The 21,113-nt window shown below is 33.7% G+C and overlaps 1 protein-coding gene across 12 annotated transcripts in view; it reads right to left on the bottom strand.

Annotated features, from left to right (window-relative positions):
• The window catches only part of ADGRL2 (adhesion G protein-coupled receptor L2), a 264,537-nt gene that overhangs the window by 45,942 nt on the left and 197,482 nt on the right, over positions 1 to 21,113 (bottom strand). For all 12 annotated transcript variants that reach the window (XM_045835271.1, XM_045835272.1, XM_045835270.1 and 9 more), the window contains 2 exons: positions 11,196 to 11,305; positions 4,360 to 5,160 (listed from right to left, as the gene is read on the bottom strand). In XM_045835271.1, coding sequence (XP_045691227.1) covers positions 4,360 to 5,160; positions 11,196 to 11,305 — 911 coding nt within the window. The remainder of the gene's footprint in view (positions 1 to 4,359; positions 5,161 to 11,195; positions 11,306 to 21,113) is intronic.

The following is a 21,113-nucleotide window of genomic DNA, read 5'->3' on the forward strand; positions in this document are numbered from 1 at the left end:
CCTGGGATTTTGGAAGACCAACATTTAACAACTTCAAGGAAAGCAATTTTTTGTAAGGTTGAAGTTAGAAACGCAGAGATATTTCTCAAGATTAATATTTCTTTCCATAGGTGAAGACAGGGCATCTGATAATGATAAACACACTTATTCAGCATTTATGTACCAGACTCTATGCAAATCAGCACTCAAAGATCATCGGCTCACCTTATTTAATCCATTCCACAACCTTATAAAGCAGGCATTATGATGATCTTTCTTTTAAAGATGAAGAACCTGAGTCACAGAGAGGGTTATGCAATTTGTTCAAGGTCACTTGCCTGTACTCTTAAATGCTACGATCTTACTTTCCTTGGTAAGATTTTCATAGACTCTGGAAAAGTATAGCATCCCACAAAGCAATCTGCCCTTACTCTGGAACATTTAACTGACACTGGTGCTCTGTGTAAATTTCTTTTTCTTTTTTTTTTTTTTAAGATTTTATTTATTTATTTTAGAGAGGGAAGGGAGGGAGAAAGAGAGAGAGAGAAACATCAATGTGCAGTTGCTGGGGGTCATGGCCTGCAACCCAGGCACGTACTCTGACTGGGAATCGAACCTGCGACACTTTGGTTCACAGCCTGCGCTCAATCCACTGAGCTACGCCAGCCAGGGCCTGTATAAATTTCTAAGAGAAGAAAAGATGTGAGAAGGATAGCATAAGGTGTGGGAGCAATAAACTGTAAAGCTTCACACAGAAATTTATGTGGCAAGAAGTTCAAAACTCTAGGGTAGCCTACAAATGGTAATAGATAACAAGGCAACTCACAAGAGAATTCCATTTCAAAACCAAACCCTACCACACAAAGCTGCATCCCAGTTATCAGGATGCCATATCAAGCATCTAGATTAACTGCTTCAGCATCTTACCCACTGTTATCATTTGAGTACAGAGACCTAGAAATGGTGCTAATAAAATGATAATCAATATAGTTAATAGGATCCCACCAAGATTTGACAAACACATACAGAATGGTTCAGTTTACTACAGTAGTGTTTACTAAGAACTTGTTATTTATCACCAGCTTTCTCCTGCATGAAAAGATTTAAGGACAATACTACTGATGCTAAGGGCAGTATTTCCATCATCCAGGTTCCAAAACTAACCCACTATTCACTAAATGAACTCCGGCTAGAGTGAGTTGGTAGTCTAGTAAGGCAAAACTGCACATTCATTAAATTTCCCCTTATTTAATGTTTAAAAATACTGGCCATCTTTTGAGAGGATTCATTATCAGTGGGAAGATGTTTCAAGAAATATGTATCCTTTGCTAAATACTACCAAAAAAAAATCAACAAACTCTCTTAATAAAAAGTTTTCCTCGTATTTCCAAAATATGGTACTTCATAATTAGAGTAATTATTTAGGAGCTGTCAAAACCCAAGACACAATATTTTTTATAACATTTGGGAGGTGATATTTGCATGCAGATTATGTAAATATAAAACACTCAAATTAAGAACCAGAAAAGAGTTAAAATAAGACTAAAATGGATTTTTCCTAAGCCCACTTAGGGAGGAAGAAGGGGAAAGGAAAAGCAGATCTAGTTTAAGGAAACAGAGATCACAAAAAACTGAAACTCAAAAAAAAAAAAGATTTATTTGAAAACCATGATCCAGGCAAATAAATAACACATTTGTGGTGTTAGAAACAAAAATGCTTGGATTTATAAGCAAGAAAAAGTATCGAAACTAATATATTACAAAGCAGGTCACAGTGAAAAATGAATGAATAACTTTATAGCACAATGTACACCTTGGTGACATACACTGTGGTAGACCCAGTACATAAAACTGTGAATTTTAGCCAAACCAGTCAATCACTGCTTTGTAGGACAGGCAAAAAAACCTGTTCTGTAATTGCTCTGTCCCATCAGTCCCTCAGATCTTGCTTTTGGAATGCTGACAGTGGCTTAGTGGTTTGGCCTAAATTTATGGGCTAGAACAGCTCTGCAAAGCCCCAAATCTAGATATTAGCACACATCTTGGATGAGAGAGAACTGAAGTCTCCCTAAAAGCATATAAAGATAAATTATAAGTAAACAGATTAAGAGAGTATGATTCAAATAGCAGCAAGAAAATTTAGGTCAGATAAAACTTTTTACCACTAAGGGTTTAATAAAGGACCAAAATGAATTTTCATTTTCTGGGACTATTTAAGAACGGCTATTTAGGATACCAAAACATAATTGTAGAAACACACTTACTAAATGTGCCTAAGTTTCTCATTTTCAAAGTTGGTAACTGCTCTTTCCAAAAAGCATCCAGCCCTGACGGGTGTGGCTCAGTGGATTGAGTGCCAGCCTGCAAACCAAAGGGTCAACAGTTCGATTCCCAGTCAGGGCATATGTCTGGATTGCAGGCCAGGTCCCCAGTAGGGGGCATGCAAGAGGCAACCACACACTGATGTTTCTCACCCTTTCTTTCTTCTTCCCTTACCTTCCCTTCCCTTCTCTCTAAAAAAAAAAAATAAAGCATCTAAATTATCAGACTTTATCTGTAATGAATCTATTTACTAGAATATAAGTCACCTGTGGAAAATGACATTACTCATCTTGTATTCACTCAAATACTTTTGTGACAATTAGATGAAGCAATGATTCTTTATTCAGAATCCTGCAGGTGTGGCCTGATCATGAATTGGCATTTTAAAAAACTATTTCCTATCTTATTCTTCTAATGGAGGGGAAGAGAAGTATCACCAACCAAAACAAACTGAACAGTTACGAGTGTAGTAAAGATTTACCAAAGAAAGCTACCATGAGAATCAATACAATGTCCAATTTTGTCAGTTCCTGACATTTGCCTTTTACCAGCCTGTAAGATAAAGGAGAACCATGGTACTTGTTTTTAGGATAACAAATGAGATACAGAAAACATTCCGAATTGCTGTCCTCCAGAGGAAAAAAAAATATGTCTAATTATAAAAATAAGCAATTCTGAGTTACACTACCAGTCAAAATACTTATGCCCTAGAAGAAGATTTAATTGTTGAAAATTTAATAGGACATTACTGCTGCAATTTTAAGCCAAAAAATTCTAGACATATATGATCTGGAGAAAAAGGGACCTTGCACTAAGTCAGTGCTGCTACTGTTCTTATGAACACAACTCCCATCACAGATTTTGGTGTTCCATGAGTCAAAATTCCACTACAAAAGGCTATGACTTCCACTTTTGAGATTCTGATCCCATGACAGTATTTAGAGCTTAGTAATAGTATATCCTAAAATATGTGTGGGTACATATAGTTATGTTTAATTGTGTAGATATGTACTGCTTTAATAGAAGAAAAATATTAATTTTTCTTCTGCCTTTTTGAAGAGATTGATTTAATCATTCCATAGAATATTCTGGTTCCTAAAATTCTGAAGTAACTCAATAATGTGAGAATTCCTATTAACTCAGTAAATCGAAACATTAATTCAGAATTTTAATACACAAATATTGTTCAAATACAAAAAGACTTATAATTAGTGCAAGCTATATAATAATGTAACAGGTTATTCTTTTATCATGAGTATGAAGTAATCTTGTTTTAATAAAATAGTCACTTAATTTACCCTCAAAAGTTGTTTTCCACAGAATTGAATTCACTTGATAAACTAAAGTCTATTCCCAAGGATTTAGCATTACTTTCTGAAGTAATGGTTCTCCAAAAAGTTAATTGAAGAGAACACAAAAAAATGCTAGCAGGTATGTCATAAATCATCACGTGGAATCACTAAATGTTTAATCTATATGTGACAAAGTCACAGAAATATTGACTTAAAACCATTGCTAATTTCTCAGGAAATAAAAATGTGTAATTTTACATGACAATCTAGGAAGATGTTGGATGACCCCCTCTCCTGCAGAGAGTAGACGCCAAAACTTCAAAACACTTAATGCCTGGCGTTGCACATCAAGCCTAGCAGTTCTCCTGGGACACCCTAACACATATTTCCCTTACCCACTGGCGCCAAGAAGTTAAAAGGTCTGCACATAGATTGTAATCAATTCAGAAGTCAGGTAGAGGGGAAAAAAAGCAAAGTTAACAGGTTTGTAGCTGGTATTATATTTTTAGTAGTGAAAAACTAAATGATCAATGAATGATGCCTCAATTTTCTGAAGGCAACTGTTAAGCGAAGAAATTCAGGAAAAAAAAGTACTGAAATAAAGCTACAATGTATATACTACGTGATAGCATGGGACGGCACACCATTTTCCTTTGTGTTTCAACTATGAAAGGGGCAGAAAATAAACAGGAAAGCAATTAAGAAGCCTTTTTTAGAAGTATACTGTTCATGAAAGACATATACATTTGCAAGCAAACCTTCTTACCTTGGGCAGGATCAGGTGGACCAAACTCCAGAGAATATCGTAAAATGAAGTTATTGTTCCACACATAGAGTTGGTTATCTCTAGGATTGTAGTCCACTGCAGCGATATACTGGTACTGGTTGGGGAAGGGGACATCAACATATTCTCCTCGGTTTAATCGGGTATTGTAAATGTAATCAATTGCGTTCTTGCCTGTTTCGCTCTCATTGTCTTGATAAACTGACCTGACCACGTAGAGGACGCCACAGATCATGAAAGCATTGGATGCAGCACGTTTGTCATACACAGTCTCCCATGTTGCTTCAAATCGAAGCGTGTATGGATTCAGTTGGCTAATAACTATCATTCCATTGTTCTGTTCAGTGGCATAAATGACCCATAAGCCATTTTCATCAACTGCTAGGTCAATATCAGTCTTTCCTCCCCATCTGTATGGTGAAGTATCATGATAGTTGGCATAGTTAATTATGGCCTCTCCACTCTTAATTCTAGTCCTCAAGTCAAATTTCACAATATTCCTTGTTCGCTCTTTGTTAAAGAAGACAGCACCATCATAGACCACAAATCCAGTACCATCTACTCGATTTGGAAGTTTGTATGTTGTTGTTTGGCGACTGTTTTGGAAGTCTTCTAAGGAAGCATATTCTATTAAAGTATCAGTACGATAGGGGGTCCAGGGCATGAAATAAATTTTATCGGCAGCCTGAAGAGGGTCCTTGCACCACGCCCCTGCCTTTTGTTCAGCTTCATATATACATGGTGAGTCCACAATTGCTTTCAAGGTCCCAGGGCACACAAAAACTGATGGTCACAGAGAAAAGACAAGAATTAAGTCAAGTTAAAAAAATGACACCGGTAAACAGAAGTTTTAAGGATCGTAAATCCAAAGAAAAAATTTCATTTTATTAACTTTCTACCAAAATATATCCTTAATACAGGTGTACTATTCTTTCCCCAAGTTCTCATAATCGAAGTTCCAGCACACAAAGTGGCTGTGGTTTATTTTCACAAATACAAACCTAACTTTAAGGTCATTCATAATTGAGTGGAAAACGTACATTTTTGCTATGTGCTTTTATCTAATAATTTGGTAATTTATGCTTTAAAACTTTGAGCTTTTTGCACAACACTGTAAAACATTCTTTCTTTAGTCCCAACATTGTACCCTCCCTTCCCTGGCCCACTTATGATCCCCCAAAACCCCAAATTGAAGGGCCAAAGTAAAGCAAACAGACCACAACAACAATAACAACAACAACAAAAAACCTAACGTGAAGGCTTATTTAGAACTTTTACAGAAGTTAGACTGAAACCAAAGAAGCTTCGATTGAAGAAACATAAATATTTGGAAAATGCAATTAGGAGCAGAGAAAAGTAAACACAAGGAAAGCGGGGATGAAGCGACCAGGAGGCCCTGGAACCATGGCATGCTATGGAGAGGGCTCTGGAAACCAGGCAAGATGACACTTTAATAATAAAATATCCAAGGGGGTCAGAAAAAAGAGATAAAGGGTGAAAAAGACACAGAGAAAGGACAGTTCCCCCTCGCCGACTTCAGAAATTTTATCCCATCACCAGATTTAGCAGTCATAAAATTTCATTGCAAACAGCTGATTTCTTTATGAAGTGCATTTATGAGATCCTGTTGATTATTTAATGTCAGGAGTGTAGTGGGGGGAGGGGAGGGAGGAGGTGACATCCATAAGGCACATAACAGGGAGCTGGGGGTCAGACTGTACGTTATTTACCTTTTTGCTCCACTTCTATTTTAAGCATCGGAAGAAAAATAAAAAGAGTGCAAGGAAAAAAGAAAAAAGATTAAAATAAATTGACTATTAGTCTAAGATTGAATTTGTAACAGATGCTAAATATAGGAAGAATAAGAGCTGCACTAGTTTGGACACACAACAGGAAAACCTAGCAGGAAAAAGATTCTAAAGTTACATAAAAAACATGGATCAATCATTTTAATAGATTAAGGAGGCAATACAAATACGTTGGCATGCTGCTTCACTTAGTGTACCTGAATAAATAATGAAATTCTTCACTAATGCATGGTATACATACTCTTGCCTTTCCAAAGTCACTCAGCATTCTTACCAAGTATTACTTTAATATATGTGGGCTACAGACACAGATGCATGCATGGGCTGATCGTCCGTATCTATCTAATCATGTAAACTCATCCTTACAGTCACTAAAATTAAAATATCCAATACATTGACTAAGCGTAACAACATGGTGTATTTATAAAAATGACAACTCAATTTTGGAGTATAGGTCAAAATTAATAAATATTAATATGGCTACATTTTAACATTTTACATAATGTATTTATGTCACAAGAAATACATAATTATGCATCTCAGTATATGTTTCGGTTGTTTTTCTATTACTCCTATTTCTACAAAAACAGACCTTATCCATAAAAAAAATGCCTCCTTTACAGGAATACACAAATTTCCCCCACCTATCCCAATAGGGACTTTGAAGTGTGGGGTAGGTTAGTGCCTTTCTTCCCCACTAATATTTGAAAAATTTAAACAGGAAAATTATATATACTTTATATCATAAAATTCTTACTAATTTCTCTACAGTACATATCTCAAGCTTTGTAATGCTAAGACTATTTTAAAGAAGTAAGCAAAATACATACAAGGAAAAAGCAAGCACAGTAGGCAAGGAGAAAAAGGAAGAAAGAATATGGTTAGCTTATTGTGACATTGTCTTCTATCATCAATTTACACAGAATGCAAGCTAGCATGCAAAAGCAATCATACCAAGCATTCAAAGCAAATACCTTGACTCCACAGACCCCAGAAAAGGTAAATGCTTTCATAAAACAAACCTGATTAGTACAGTTATATGTGACAAAAATCCTCCCTCCAAGAAGTTTAAAGAAATGGGTTATGCTGTTAAAGAAGGGTGCTACATGAGATTCTCGCTGGTAAATAGTATTCTAATAATTACAAACCATAAAGAACTATTTTAAATTGTGTGTAGGCTTTGAAGTATGTTGCCTGAATTTCATAAAGTGTCCAGATTAATGTGTAGGCTGCTTCTTCCCTTATTAAAATGCATTAGGGTATGCTAGTAGTGTATCTCCAAACTGATTACTCAAAGGTACTATAGTTGCACATTTCATTACATGTCTTAGCTTGATTCATTTTTAAATTTGTAATAATTCATCAAGATTAACTACTGACCTCCTGAAATACCTTAGGGAGAAATATCACACAAATATTTTTGCCATAAAAATAGCATAATCCTTCCACGTTTAGCCACCACCTCCCCCATCCAACTTGGCCTATTTAACTATTTTCAGGAAACATACTTGCTCTATAATGTGTAATTCTGACTGCATCCGGTAAAAAGAAATTAAGTGTTACTGACATGAAACAATTTTTATAAACCGCTAGTCCTAAAATTACTCCACAGTGAAGAGCTCTATTATACCTGCTTAGAATCAATAACGGAAGGGTGGGGTGGGAGAGTGAGGGCAAGAGAAATCATTAGTGTCGTGACTGCTTGGACTATATTTGCATACTGCTGTATTTTAGAAAAGGATGACTTTACTGAAGTAAACCAATTAAATATAAAGGATGGGAATAATACACTTTAACATATGCTACATACTTAAAACAGAACTTAAAACAAGTTCCATAAAGAACATAGAAAGTATATTTTGTTTTCCATTAATTGAAAATGGCTGGGTCTTACTATATGATGAAGTAAAATGACAGTGCAGTTACTGAGCAAAATGTTAAATAGAGAAGTCTTTGTGATTTAACTGACATTTATATTAAAAGTAAAATGGATAGAAATTGTATCTAACAATTCTGATGAAAACTGAGAATATTAAAATTGAAGGTTAAAAAGTAACTAAATACAACCTTTGATGATTAATGAATCAAATAAGATATGGATATTTAAAACAAATGTCCTTACATTATGATTTTTATGAAACCCAAAGGGTAGGTATATGTCAAACCAGCCAATTAAAATTTCTCAACCCAGAAGAATATAAAATCACAATAAAATGGATGAAATTAACATTCTTCATCACATGCTAAATAGGTACTGCAACTTGTCTTAAGAGAATGTATGAATTAATTCACAACAACATGTTTGCTATTCTATAGACCAAACAAACATAAATACATGACCCACTAACGTCAGAGGAAGACTACATGGATACGTAAGACAAGAAACTGACCCAAACAAACTAACGCCTTATATACTCTGTATCTGAAGTGACACACTATTTCACTTTGAATAATCTCATGTTTATTCATTAATATGATTTAATCAACAGTAATGGTTCTTTCTTTTCATCAGTTTCAAATAAAACTGGTAGCTATAATTTTGATTTTTGTAATTTAATGATAGTTGAAATAATGGGGTACAAAAATCAAAGCCAAATCCTGCCTACAGAATATGAATTTCCAATCAGACTTTCCTCCTTTTTCCTACAAGATCCTTTTAAATTATTTTAAACATGTACTACCTCTGTTAACGATAAAGGATGAGCTGTGTACATCTATTTTTGACACAGACATTGTCTGAGCAGAAATATGTCAGATAAAAGACATGTGCTTGTCTTCAACACACAAAGTAAGAAATAAACAGTATTTCTAATGGGCTCTGTTGAGTAAAGTACTTATAAAATTTTCAGAAATCACAAAAAATTGTCTGAATATTTTTTAAAAGAGGAGAAAACAGTCTGGGATGTATATGTTCCTGGAGAATTTGCTCTGGATAGAAACTGGCATAAAGCAAGATGGTAAGAGACATGTCATAAATATTACGTGACAGTGACAATTTTTATCAACTTAGTGTGCAGGTATGCAAATATTACAAGTAAAAAACACTATTAAAACAAAGGGAAAGTTAAGGCTACACACTTAAAATAAAAGCAAGTGTAAGGGATTGGACAACAAACAGAACCATAAAGAAACAAAAGAATTGAAAAGAGGAAAAGAGATAAAATATACAGTCCTACAATTCATAGTGTGTCACTACCATACAGTATACAGAACTTATAATTACATCAATCCTTAAGCAAGAAGTAGTTTTTTAAAAAGCCACACACTTATTTCTGCCTTGTGCAAACATCTAGAAAGGTAACATCAAATTAATTCCTGGGTTTTTTAAAAAAGGACAAAAATTATAAAGAACAAATACTTCTCTTGGGTATAACTATTTGCAAGTTTAGTGCACAATGTACAATACTTCTGGAGAACTGAAAAAGTAAAAAAAAAGTGAAAGTTAGATGTTCCAGAAGGTATCCACATTTTCCTTTCTTAAACAGCACAAGAAATTACTTAGTCTGAAAATGATATTTGCTTAACAACACTATTCTTGGTCTATAGACTAGGTTACAGGAACAGGCTCCAGAAAGACACAATTCTTGGCAGCTCTGACTGATTCCACTGTTTGGGAATGGATGCTGTACTCCTTTTCTAATGTGAGGACAGAAACCGTGCTAAATTCAAGTGAGAGTGACTTTACGAAACAAAATTTTGGTTAGCTCAAAGGAATACAATGCTCCTCTAGTGGCACAGGAAAATGATTATGTAAGCCACCAACACCACACACAGGAGAAATGATACAACGATCAGTGCACTCAGTAGGCTTCCAATCCTACAAATGGTATAGAGAATACTGAAAACATAAAAAGCATCCATTTCACAGTGACACAGGGATACAGAGCAGGAGTGAAAAGGAAAGATCAGCTGTGTTTGGCCTTTAACTGATACCCTACAAAAAGCCAATTTATCAAAACTGTGGGCAGAAAAGAGAGAGACAGCGCCTTCACATGGTATGTAAGGATGCATTACTACCATACTGGACATCTGTTAGAATTCGGCCCTTTGGTTATAGAAATGTTGGTGGTTTTCACATAGGACCTATCTAAACTAATCTAGTTTTTGAGGTTCTAGAAAAAGCAATTTCATTATTTAGCTTAAAATCGACTTTTTTTTTTAGGAAGAAGTGGAACAAAACTATCTCAAATCAGTAAAATTGCTAATGAAGTTTTCATTCACATGCTTAGGAATTAAGGTGACATACACGTTTTATGAAAATTAGGTAATGTACTGAAACTTTTTAGTTGTATAAAATGTACAATGAAAGTACAGAATACAATTTAGAAGTGTGAATTCTGAAGCTCAGAGGAAAACTATACAGAATTAGAACGTTAGCTGAAGCCTACTCATGAAATCTCCAATTGAATTTTAAATATCCCTTCATGGACCCCACCAAAAATGAATGTTAGGTCAAATTAAGAATAGAAATATGTATAAGGTTTTGTTATATCTCTTTTATTAAGATTTCATCAGTGCATATGGCAAAGAAATGCTCCCTTAAGGACAATGGAACAAAAAAGAGAGCACTTGCCTCAGTTACTGCAACAGTAGCTTTTCCCAGGCACTGAAGTTACCACGACAGCAGGTAGCCATTCAAGTAACTCATGATTAAAACCAAAGTCAGTTCCTTCTTTACAAAACCATGAGCCAAACCAATTTGTCAGCAACTGGTATTGGGCAAAAGTACAGATTGCTATCTGCCCTATTGAATAGCTAATTCAAGTTTGTTTTCTGGAAAAACACTAGCCTTAAAAGCCAAACACTTAAGAACACAGACAGACACTTGGCCAGCATCACACTATGGCTTCCTTCCACACTTCATGAAGCTAATTGGAGGCCAGAGTCTGTTAGTGCTCTGCATGCATAATGGTTTTGTAGGCCATAAACATATGCTTCTTTCACATGTGTGGTCTTTCAGCATCAACGAGGAATGCTGGAGAAATTGAAAAATACAAATTTCATACTTACTGTAAGGAACACATTCATACTGGACTTCAAGATATTTGTATGTTCCAGGACATGGATCAGGAAATACATCTGACCCAGTAACTACTATACACTGTGTTCGATTGTTGCACCTGGAAAATAAAACAAATCAAACTGTGTGACATGATAATTTATTTGAATATTTTTACAAAAAAAATAATAATTGAGGACTGTTTATTTTTCAAGTAACTAGCACCATGAAACAAAAAAATCTGACTGATATCATTATTAGTTACAAAAGTCGTATCTTCTTTGTGTTGTGATATTTCTGTATTGTGGGTCACACTAAATTTTAACTCCAAGTGAAAAGAAAATAGCTAATATTTCCCTATTATTCGACTATGTTTTACTTGTAATTTTACCGTATTAAACATGTACTGAAAAAATACCAAGATACTCCCCATATCTAAGAATTAAAATGGTACTATGATGGAACAGAAACACACAAACACAAATTAATAGCTTAAAGTAAGTTTGGACAACATATTAAAACAGAGGAGGAGCCAGGTTTTTAAATTTATCCTCTAAACCCAGTTTTGTGTTAAGTTTTCTATCACAGGCACTTTCTATCTATACTCTTGATCTCACACACCATAGCACTCTCCATTTATGGCTTCCATAAATGACAAAACACATTTAAAGTGTTTAGCACAGTGCCCAATACATATTGACTGTTTAAACATTGTTTTTATCTTTTTTGTTTTTATAGATCAATGTGCTTATACTATTAATATGGCACAACTACGAACACTGGTTCTTCTAAACTAAGACTCCCTGAAATGTAACATTGAAAAGAATGTCATTAATTTGATGTCTAGAATATCCTATTGATTACTATTGGAAATACTTTCTTATTTTTATGTTGTCAGTAAACTATCAAAATTATTAGAATTAAGTTCGAGCTCCAGGTAAGATGATATTTTAGTTCCACGATTTTATCCAAATGATCTTTTTTTGTAAGTTTTGTCAAGGCAAGAACTATCCTTTAAAATTAATATTACATACAGGCTTTTACTGTATTTTCCAATACTATATAAATTAAGAAAGCAAAGCAAGCAGAACAACAGCATTATAACAGAATATATTTACCAATTTGAACACCAGGCATTATATAGTGCCCAAAATAACAGGACTTTAACATTGTAAGTGAGGAATGAAAAAGCAGCCTGGCTTCAAGCACACAATTACCATAACTAAAGGACGGTGGAGGGAGAGCTGTGTCAGAGGGGGACAGGTATGGTAAGTCAGGCACCCTGGAGCCATTTCAACTCAAGCCAGGCTGACTCTTCTTTAAAGAGCAGCAAGACCTGAAAACTTCTACAGAATCAAAAAGGTACATTTTATAGATCAAGGTATATTGTGAACAAAGGTCTTAAATGTTAAATAAATGATAACAAATATTGCTGGTGCAAATACTAAACTTATGATAAGTTTTATCATAATTAATCTGTAATACTCTATGCCTTATTTTTAAGAAACATACCATACAAAATAATTTCCAAGAGCATGGATGATATAAATGGTGATCTGTCACATTCTTATACAACATCATGTTTTACTCTTATTAGTCTGTATTTTTCATGAATTGGTTCAATCACTTGAGGAAATATGCCAATGGCTGTCAGTTTACTGTAAATGAATTATTTAGTGTAAATGAATCACACAGAACCAATTTTATATCCTGAAATTTTAAACAACACAGCAGATGGATTTAAGATTTCCCAATAGTATCTAATGTTTCAACTAATGTTTTATTTTCTCCTTTGTTAAATTTTATAGCAAAAGAGAGTTCATCACTTTTTTAAAGTTTCTTGATCTCCCAGGAACCCTCAACCACTAACCTGGTCCCCATGAAAAACTAAAGTTCTTTTATTTTCTTCTTTGCATTTATACGTATAAGGACCTCCCTTCACATCACCTTCGCACCTTTCAAAAAAAAATAGTAATCCAAATTCATGTAAGATATGCCTTTTATATACTCCCTCAATATACATTTTATAACCACTCAAGAATGTTGACTCTGTCATGCTGCAACTGGTTTTTAAACATATGGTTTTAAAACGTATCTAAAAGATATTCATTGGCCCTGGCTGGCATAGCTCAGTGGATTGAGTGCGGGCTGCGAACCAAAGTGCCGCAGGTTCGATTCCCAGTCAGGGTACATACCTGGGTTGCAGGCTATGACCCCCAGCAACCGCACATTGATGTTTCTCTCCCTCCCTCCCTCCCCCCCCTCTCTCCCCCTCCCTTCCCTCTCTAAAAAGTAAATACATAAAATGTTAAAAAAAAGATATTCATGATAAAATCCCCTAAAAATTCTTCTACTTGTTAGTGACTTTTTCATATACATCATCACCATCCCCCTTTCCCACAGAAGCCTCCTCCCACACCATTAAACCAAGAATAGGTGGGAGAAAGGGGGATCTGTGCTCGAGGTTGGAATGCAGGGAAGAGCGTGAAGGACTGTGGACCAAGGTGAAGGATGAGGTATGTAGCCCAAAGGATCTAGGAATTTATATGGTTTTTCAAAAATAAAGGAAATGAAGGTTACCTAATTTTTACCAGTAGAAGATCAGAAAAATAAATATGATTTTAATATGGAATTTAAACTTTCTTCTACATTTCTCAATGTCACAGTATGTTTCCAAGAAGTATACAAAGGATAAAGTATTATTGCCCCCATTATATATATGGATGTATTTTTAAAGACCATCACCATTTAAATGAAAAACTGCTCAAATTTACTTTTTATGGTGTTTGCATTAGTCGTCATACCAAAATTACAGGTTCAAATAAGTGTCAAAAGCAATGACCATAATTAATAATCACACTGTACAAAACATTCACTTTAAGACAGCAAATGGTGTTCATTCTTGGGCTATATTCCTCAGTACAATTAAAGGTAAGGAGAATTAATGGACTTCCTGCAAGTATAATTATGTATATTTCTAGAATTTGTGGCCTCTCTAGATGTCAAAAATGTTCCATTTATATATCATAAATTCAGAAAATTAATCTTGAGGGGGGAAGATACTCAGGGGCTAAAGTGGTAAAGGATCGGCAAGAAGTAGAATGCACAAATGTAAGAGCATCAGATTTATATAACAGTATCTTGATTCATGGCAAAGAAAACCAAAGCTTTTAGAGAACCAAATGATGGAAATAAAAATACAGACTATGTACATTCAATTATGAATGAAGCAGGTATCCTTAAGTTTCCAAATACAGTAAGTATGGGACACAGGGAAAGGAAATATCTAAGATGAGCTGTTAATATATATTAAAAAAAAAACTAAAAACTTCTTATCCAACTCACTGCTGGTAAGGGTGTAAAATTGTAAACCACTAAAATTTAAGATGATTGGTAAAGAGGAAGCAAGCTAGCCACAGAAGTGAAGTAAATTCCCACCAACTGCTCTGAACAGACACAACTAAGCCAAGAACAGAAAGACATTCATTCCTTTGGATTCTTAGCCCTGGACATTGTTCCTGGCATTATTTTCTCTCTCCCATCCCATGCTGGTATGGTTGTACTAACAACGAAAGTATCGGTATATTTTAGTAACACCATGTGAATTATGTTAAAATTCTACTTTTATCAAATGTTAAATAAAAATGAGTATGAAAGAAAACAAGGCAGAAGAGAAGAAAGTGGATTTTTTAAATAGGTGGACCTCTGAGTACAACTTGAAGGAAATATAACTACAGTTCATCATAAAGAAAATGCATTCTAGACATATTGTACACACTTCAAGTTTTTAAAAAATTGATTATATTTTACTTCGTATTTGTAAAGATGGACAGATGAGTTAGGATAGCCCTGACTCTCAAAAAATGCGGTCCTCAGAGCAGCAGCACCAGCATCAACTGGGAACTGAGGAGAAATGCATTTCCAGGCCCCACTCAAGACAATCAGACTGAGATTGGAAGGCCATAGCCAGCAATCTGTGTTTTAATCAGCTCCGCGGGTGATTCTGATGAATAAAAATCACTGGGTTAGAGAAAGGTTTCGCTACTTTATAAAGAATAAAAAGGTATGGAAATTCATGCTTTTTGTTCTATACATCTTTATAAAAATACAAGTGAAACAGAAAATCATTAAGTGATGAATATGATTTATGAGGCAAGTACATAATAGAGTTTACAATATTAAAATGACTGCCTTTGCTATTTTCATCATAGTAATCAAGGGTCTTAGTTTCTTAAATTTTGAGCGAACAGGTTAGTTATTTATAAATTCCCAAATGTGGGTGGTCTATATAAGTACAATTTCTAGGAACATGCATATATCACATGCAAGCCCATTTTTAATAACACAGGAAAAATCTAACCTTTTACTAAAAATGTGTAAGCCAATGGAAATTCCTAACACCAAATAAGCCTGGAAATAAACATTTTTTGACAATGTGTAAAAATAAACTGTGTTCCCTGGGAGACCATCCATAATAACAATAACAAACAAACAAACAAAAAGATTTACTGTAGTCATTACAAAGTTTTTTATATTCGGCCTTTGACTTATTTATTCAAATAAATTTAGACAAAGAGGCTCAACTATAGGAAGAAATAATATGATGGTTTTTAAGAAAGAATTCAAGAGGCATAAAGGCAGTCCTTGGAAATAATGTCCAAGCAACTTCAGGGCATAATGTATGATTTAACACCTAGTAAATCAATGTAAAAGTACATAGGTGTTCAGTCTCAAATTCTAAGCATTTTATCATTCTTAATATTCTAATGACCTTCCAAAAATTTCCAAAAGTTGGCGTGCATAGACAAAAGACTAATCATTATTTCACACTGAGTTAAAAGCACTTTCAAAAAATATCACCTATATATAATTTCTACACATTATTTTAGATTTCAACTTGTCATGACAATAAATATTTTTCCTCTAATCTTCTTACTAATCAAAAATATACATAGAATACAATACTCATTGAGAATTCCATATGTAACTAAATTAAATCCAATTAATAGATGCTTTGTAACATTATCAAGTTCAAATGCCAGAATAAAAGTAGTATTTCTGACAGTAATAGTCATATCTTACATTTTAGTCATAAACCCATCAACTCCAACAAAGAAAATCTAAGGCCTACTTCATAGACCATAAAGCTGCTTTAAATGGAGCAAAAAGACTGAGTTTAAAAAATTATTTTAAAAGTCATTTCCATAAGTCTTTCTACTTTAAATTAAAATAATAAATTTCTCAGAATGAAGCCAAATGTACACCTCAAAACTTGAAGAAAATAAAACCAAGTAATTCTGGAGATTGAGAGTTTTCTAATTTACTTCCTATGTACCTGGATATAGCAATGTATTTGCTAATTAGCAAAATTTACAATATAACATTTAAAGTCACCTGTTCAGATCTGTACACAGTAATGTAAGAAAAAATACTTCAAGGAGTATCTAATGAATCTTTCAACCATCAAAATTAGGAGATGGTAAAAAGTTAAAATTATTGAAACAGTATATTTTATCTTCGGGATGTAATCAATGCTCTCAGGTTTCAATATAAATCTGAAGGCAGCCATGATATTTTTGGAAATTAAGATAAATGTTGCCAAGAAAATGTGTAATTGATGAAAAGACATTTTATAAATGTGTAACACCATTAATTTACATACTTGTATATGGCATTTCCTTAGAAATTGTCATGCACAGAATAACAGCACTACAGTATTTTAAAGAAACATCTTTTCTTATTTTGGAATAATAGTGCTCCACTATTAATGAAATAGTAATGCAAACAAACTATCAATATGCTGCTTTCCTCAATTTTTTAAAACTGTGAGAGGTACCATGCACATGTTACGTATTATAATCTGTGAATAAACTACAAAAATCAACAATACAGTATAATATTTAACTGTCTGGAAGCAAAACCACTTGCTAATTGGGAAGATTAGTTTTTAAAAGCAGGGGCTTTAGAATCAGAAATTTACAGTTGGACTGCTTACTTAACTGTATGTCCATAAGCAATGTATTAGAACTTTCAACCTTAGCTCTTTCATCTGTAAAACATAATGCCTACCCTAGAAATTTGTTGTTAATAAACAGGATCATGCAGGCAAACTCTTTGCATAATCCCTCAACAAATATGAATTACCAAACACACAAGAAAATCATTAACAATAACTACTCCCTTGTATAAGATGGACGTAGATTTGCAAACCTTAAAGAGGTAGAAGTTTATTCTTCCCTAGTCCCTCTGCTGTGCACGATTTCCTGTGTACAGCTTTAAAAACAGGCCAAACTATTCATGCAAATTTGTTTCCTTTCTAACTCTAATCTTGAATTGTATAATGCCCAACAAATTGCTTTTACTCTTCTTTTGATTATCTTATACTCATTATTACACTTTACCAAGTGCAAAGTATGGAGATGAGATTCCATGTGTAATCTATTGTGAGAGGTGTTTTAATCAATAGTCCTGTTCTGCTGATTAAGCAGGGGCTTCTGTTTTGGCAAGATAACATTAGTTTCTCCAGTCATGCTCCAAAAACCATTGGGAATCTTCAGCAGATCATTAGATATGCTACAATAAAGCTTTGGTACATTCTCTTTTCTTCCTTAAATTACTTTTTCACTGTCCCATCATTCCTGGTCTCGATGCCACTGCATTATTACTGCATCTCCCCTAAACGTGCACTAGAGCTATGTCTCCAGGCCATAGGGTGCCATTTTCAACTTGAGCTTCTGCTTGAAAATATAAATTAAGAAAACTTCATTATCTCCTGCCAGGGGCCATTATTCACTACAGTTCTAAGGAAGATTAAAAATTCAAAATCTACAGACTTGAACAAATACCCCAGTATTCAACAGAAAACCTCACTATATCACGACAGAAACTAAAAATTAATGTTTGCTGAAATTTGGAGTTATCCTCTAGAATTAATTCAGTTCTTTCCCAAGTCTGTATGTTCAGTGAAGACTGCCTCAACAATTTCAATTTCAGTGGCAACCGTTATTTTAAAAATTCAATTATAAAATACTACCAGTAAGAGGTCTGTTTCTTTTCTGAGTTACCTTCTGTCTTGGTTAAAACTGCTCACATTTTGGAGATGAAATTAATGTTTTCAAGGTACCAAGGTATCATGTAATGATACCCTTTTCCAAAATGTCAAAAATAAGCAGAACATTTATAGGAATAACCTGGAAGAGTTTAAACCATACCCGCACTAGAAGATATGGGGAATCATATCTTCTAAATGAACTTATCTTCTAAATATACAGTTGAATTACTGTACTATAAATCCATTCTTATGAAATGAAATAGAATGAAATAATGAAATAGAAATAATATTCATCCTTGAGCTTCAAGTGATAAAAATATTATATATCATTAAGTAAATTTTATTCTATTCAGGTATACAAGTTAAAAAACATTGAGAAACATCACCACAGAGACTAAAACAGAAAAAGACAGAAAAAAAACACTGGCAGTTGACAAATTCTTATCAGAGGTGATTATATGCTTAATATGTAACAGGAATGCAGTAATATTTTATAAATAAATGAGATAATAATACACACTTAACTTATTTCTGCTGGTAAATAAGTACTTAGTAGAAAATAAAACTAGACATCCCGATCTGCTTCAATCAGCTGTACTTGATTCTCAGAGAATTCTGTCAATTTGGACGTAGCCTAGTATCATGAAAGCCAGTAATATATTATGTTGGCCAAAAATATCTGTTTAGTTTTTTTCCATAAAAGACACATTTTTAATTTTCACCAATAACTTTGTTGATTTGGATATTCTGAGTATGTCACTATCTCCTGTGTAGTATATCATTGATTGTTCTCAATTAATGTCTCCATTTGATTGCAATCAACTTCAACTGGTCTACCTGACTGTGGAGCATCAGCCAGAGAGAAATCTCCAGTACGAAGCTTCACAAACCACTTTTGACACATTTGATCAGTCACAGCACCTTCTCCATACATTGCACAGATCGTTTTTTTTTTTTGCATTTCAGTTTTTATACCTTTCTTGAAATAATAAAGCATAATATGCTGAATATGGGTACTTTCTTCCATCTTCAATATTAAAATGACTACACAAAAATTCACCAATTTTGATACTTTTTTAAAAATGTACACTGATATATGACTTCTGTCACAATTCAATCTAACAAAAATTGTTTCAAATGGAGTTAGACACTAAGCACTAGTAGAGCCATCGTACAGGAAAAAAAAAAAACTGAAGAAATTTTTGGCCAACCCAAATAATACCTGGGAGATAGGTCTGCTTCAGGAGCAAGTAGAAAAAGTACCCTTTGGCTTCCAAACCACTTCTTCATACATTAACAATTCTGAATAAGCAAGGAACATAGTACTGCAGGCACCAAAGCTCCTTTCTTTGTAAGCTTAAATTTAGAGTAAAATTTCATACACATAGCAGACAATCTTAAAACATGAAAGGTAAGTTCCAATCCAAATAATTTGCTCAAGCAAAGTAATCAAATACACTATGGGGATATGAAGACACAGGTAGCAATCATCCTCACAGGTTAAAGAGAGAAATTGAGTTGAATATTAAACTGAACCTTTTATATTTTATTGTATATTGAGATGCTTTTCTATAATCTAAACTACTCTTCTTAAAGCTAAGGAAAGTGGTTCCTGCTTTCTATAAATATTTATTAATGATGATTTGTGAGCTTAACTAATTGCAAGGTAAACATAACATTAGGAAGCTAAATGGTGTGTAATTAATATGGTAAAAAAGAGGTGTTCCGTAGTAATGTTCCCATTTGTCATATAACTGTGATCTCATTATTTGATAATTTGTGTATTCTAGAAGATTTCTATTCATCATAAAGTTATTTAATGCTGGAAGTATGTTAGGATATTGTACTTTGTAAGCATTAAGAATACTGCGTTATTTAAAGAATTTTAAAACCATTGAAATAAAGCTGAATGACTGAAATAAATTTACTACCAATATCTCTAGGAATATATGCCTGTGTATCAGTGCATGTATGATGGGTACATAATTTGGAAAAGTAAACAGCATAATTTCCATGTTTTAGTTTTCTATATACTATTATTTTCCAAAATTTCAAACATAATCCTGTTTAAATTTTTGCAACTATTTTTATAAGGCACAGAAAAAGGCCAATTTATTATTTAATTAACTATAAGCCAAAAGCACCAAATATCCTTCTATGCTATCAATATATAAACATAAACCCATATGACTGAAAGTGTCTAGTATGTAAAAGAAATAGAAAGCCAAATAAATAAGCATCGGGTAATGCATACAGCACATTAACAAAAGCTTAAGATCATGCCCAGAAGACTGTCATTCTGTTTTTCAGTACATTGAAAACAGGAATAACGTAAAAGTGACACCTCCCTTAATCATCTGTGTGGGAGTAAAATATTGTGTCAGGAGTAATAACCAGAGTGTGCATACTGTAATATTTGTAGCTAAATGTGCACCACAGAAACTTAAAAAATATCTTCAAAAATCCCACATTAACTACCAAATCAAGCACTTTAAATAGCCATGCTGATCTACTAAAGGCAACTTTCTGTGTTTTAGAAAAGTCTGGAATTCCTTGCAGTTTTTACCAGACCACAGTGTCAGCTTAATGCAAATTACACTTGACTCACTCAGAGCCTTAACAATCCAGTACGAAATTTCTTCTTTGTAGAAATGCACATTTATCATAAGTGTGCTTGCTTTTATTAGCAAAATAATAAGTATTTATTTACAAAGCACATCACTGAGACGAAGTTTCATTCACAGGGTTATCAGGTCTAACTGCTGCTGAAAGGAAAAAAATAATAATTTACATGGAGATCAAACTATAAAATACTGAACTACTTTAAAAATATCACTTGTGTCCAAATTTTCAAGAACTCTGCTTTTAATAACTTAAA

The sequence above is a fragment of the Phyllostomus hastatus genome, unplaced genomic scaffold (genome assembly GCF_019186645.2).
Source record: "Phyllostomus hastatus isolate PE091 unplaced genomic scaffold, TTU_PhHast_1.1 phas_contig_209, whole genome shotgun sequence".
Classification (NCBI taxonomy): Eukaryota; Metazoa; Chordata; class Mammalia; order Chiroptera; family Phyllostomidae; genus Phyllostomus; species Phyllostomus hastatus.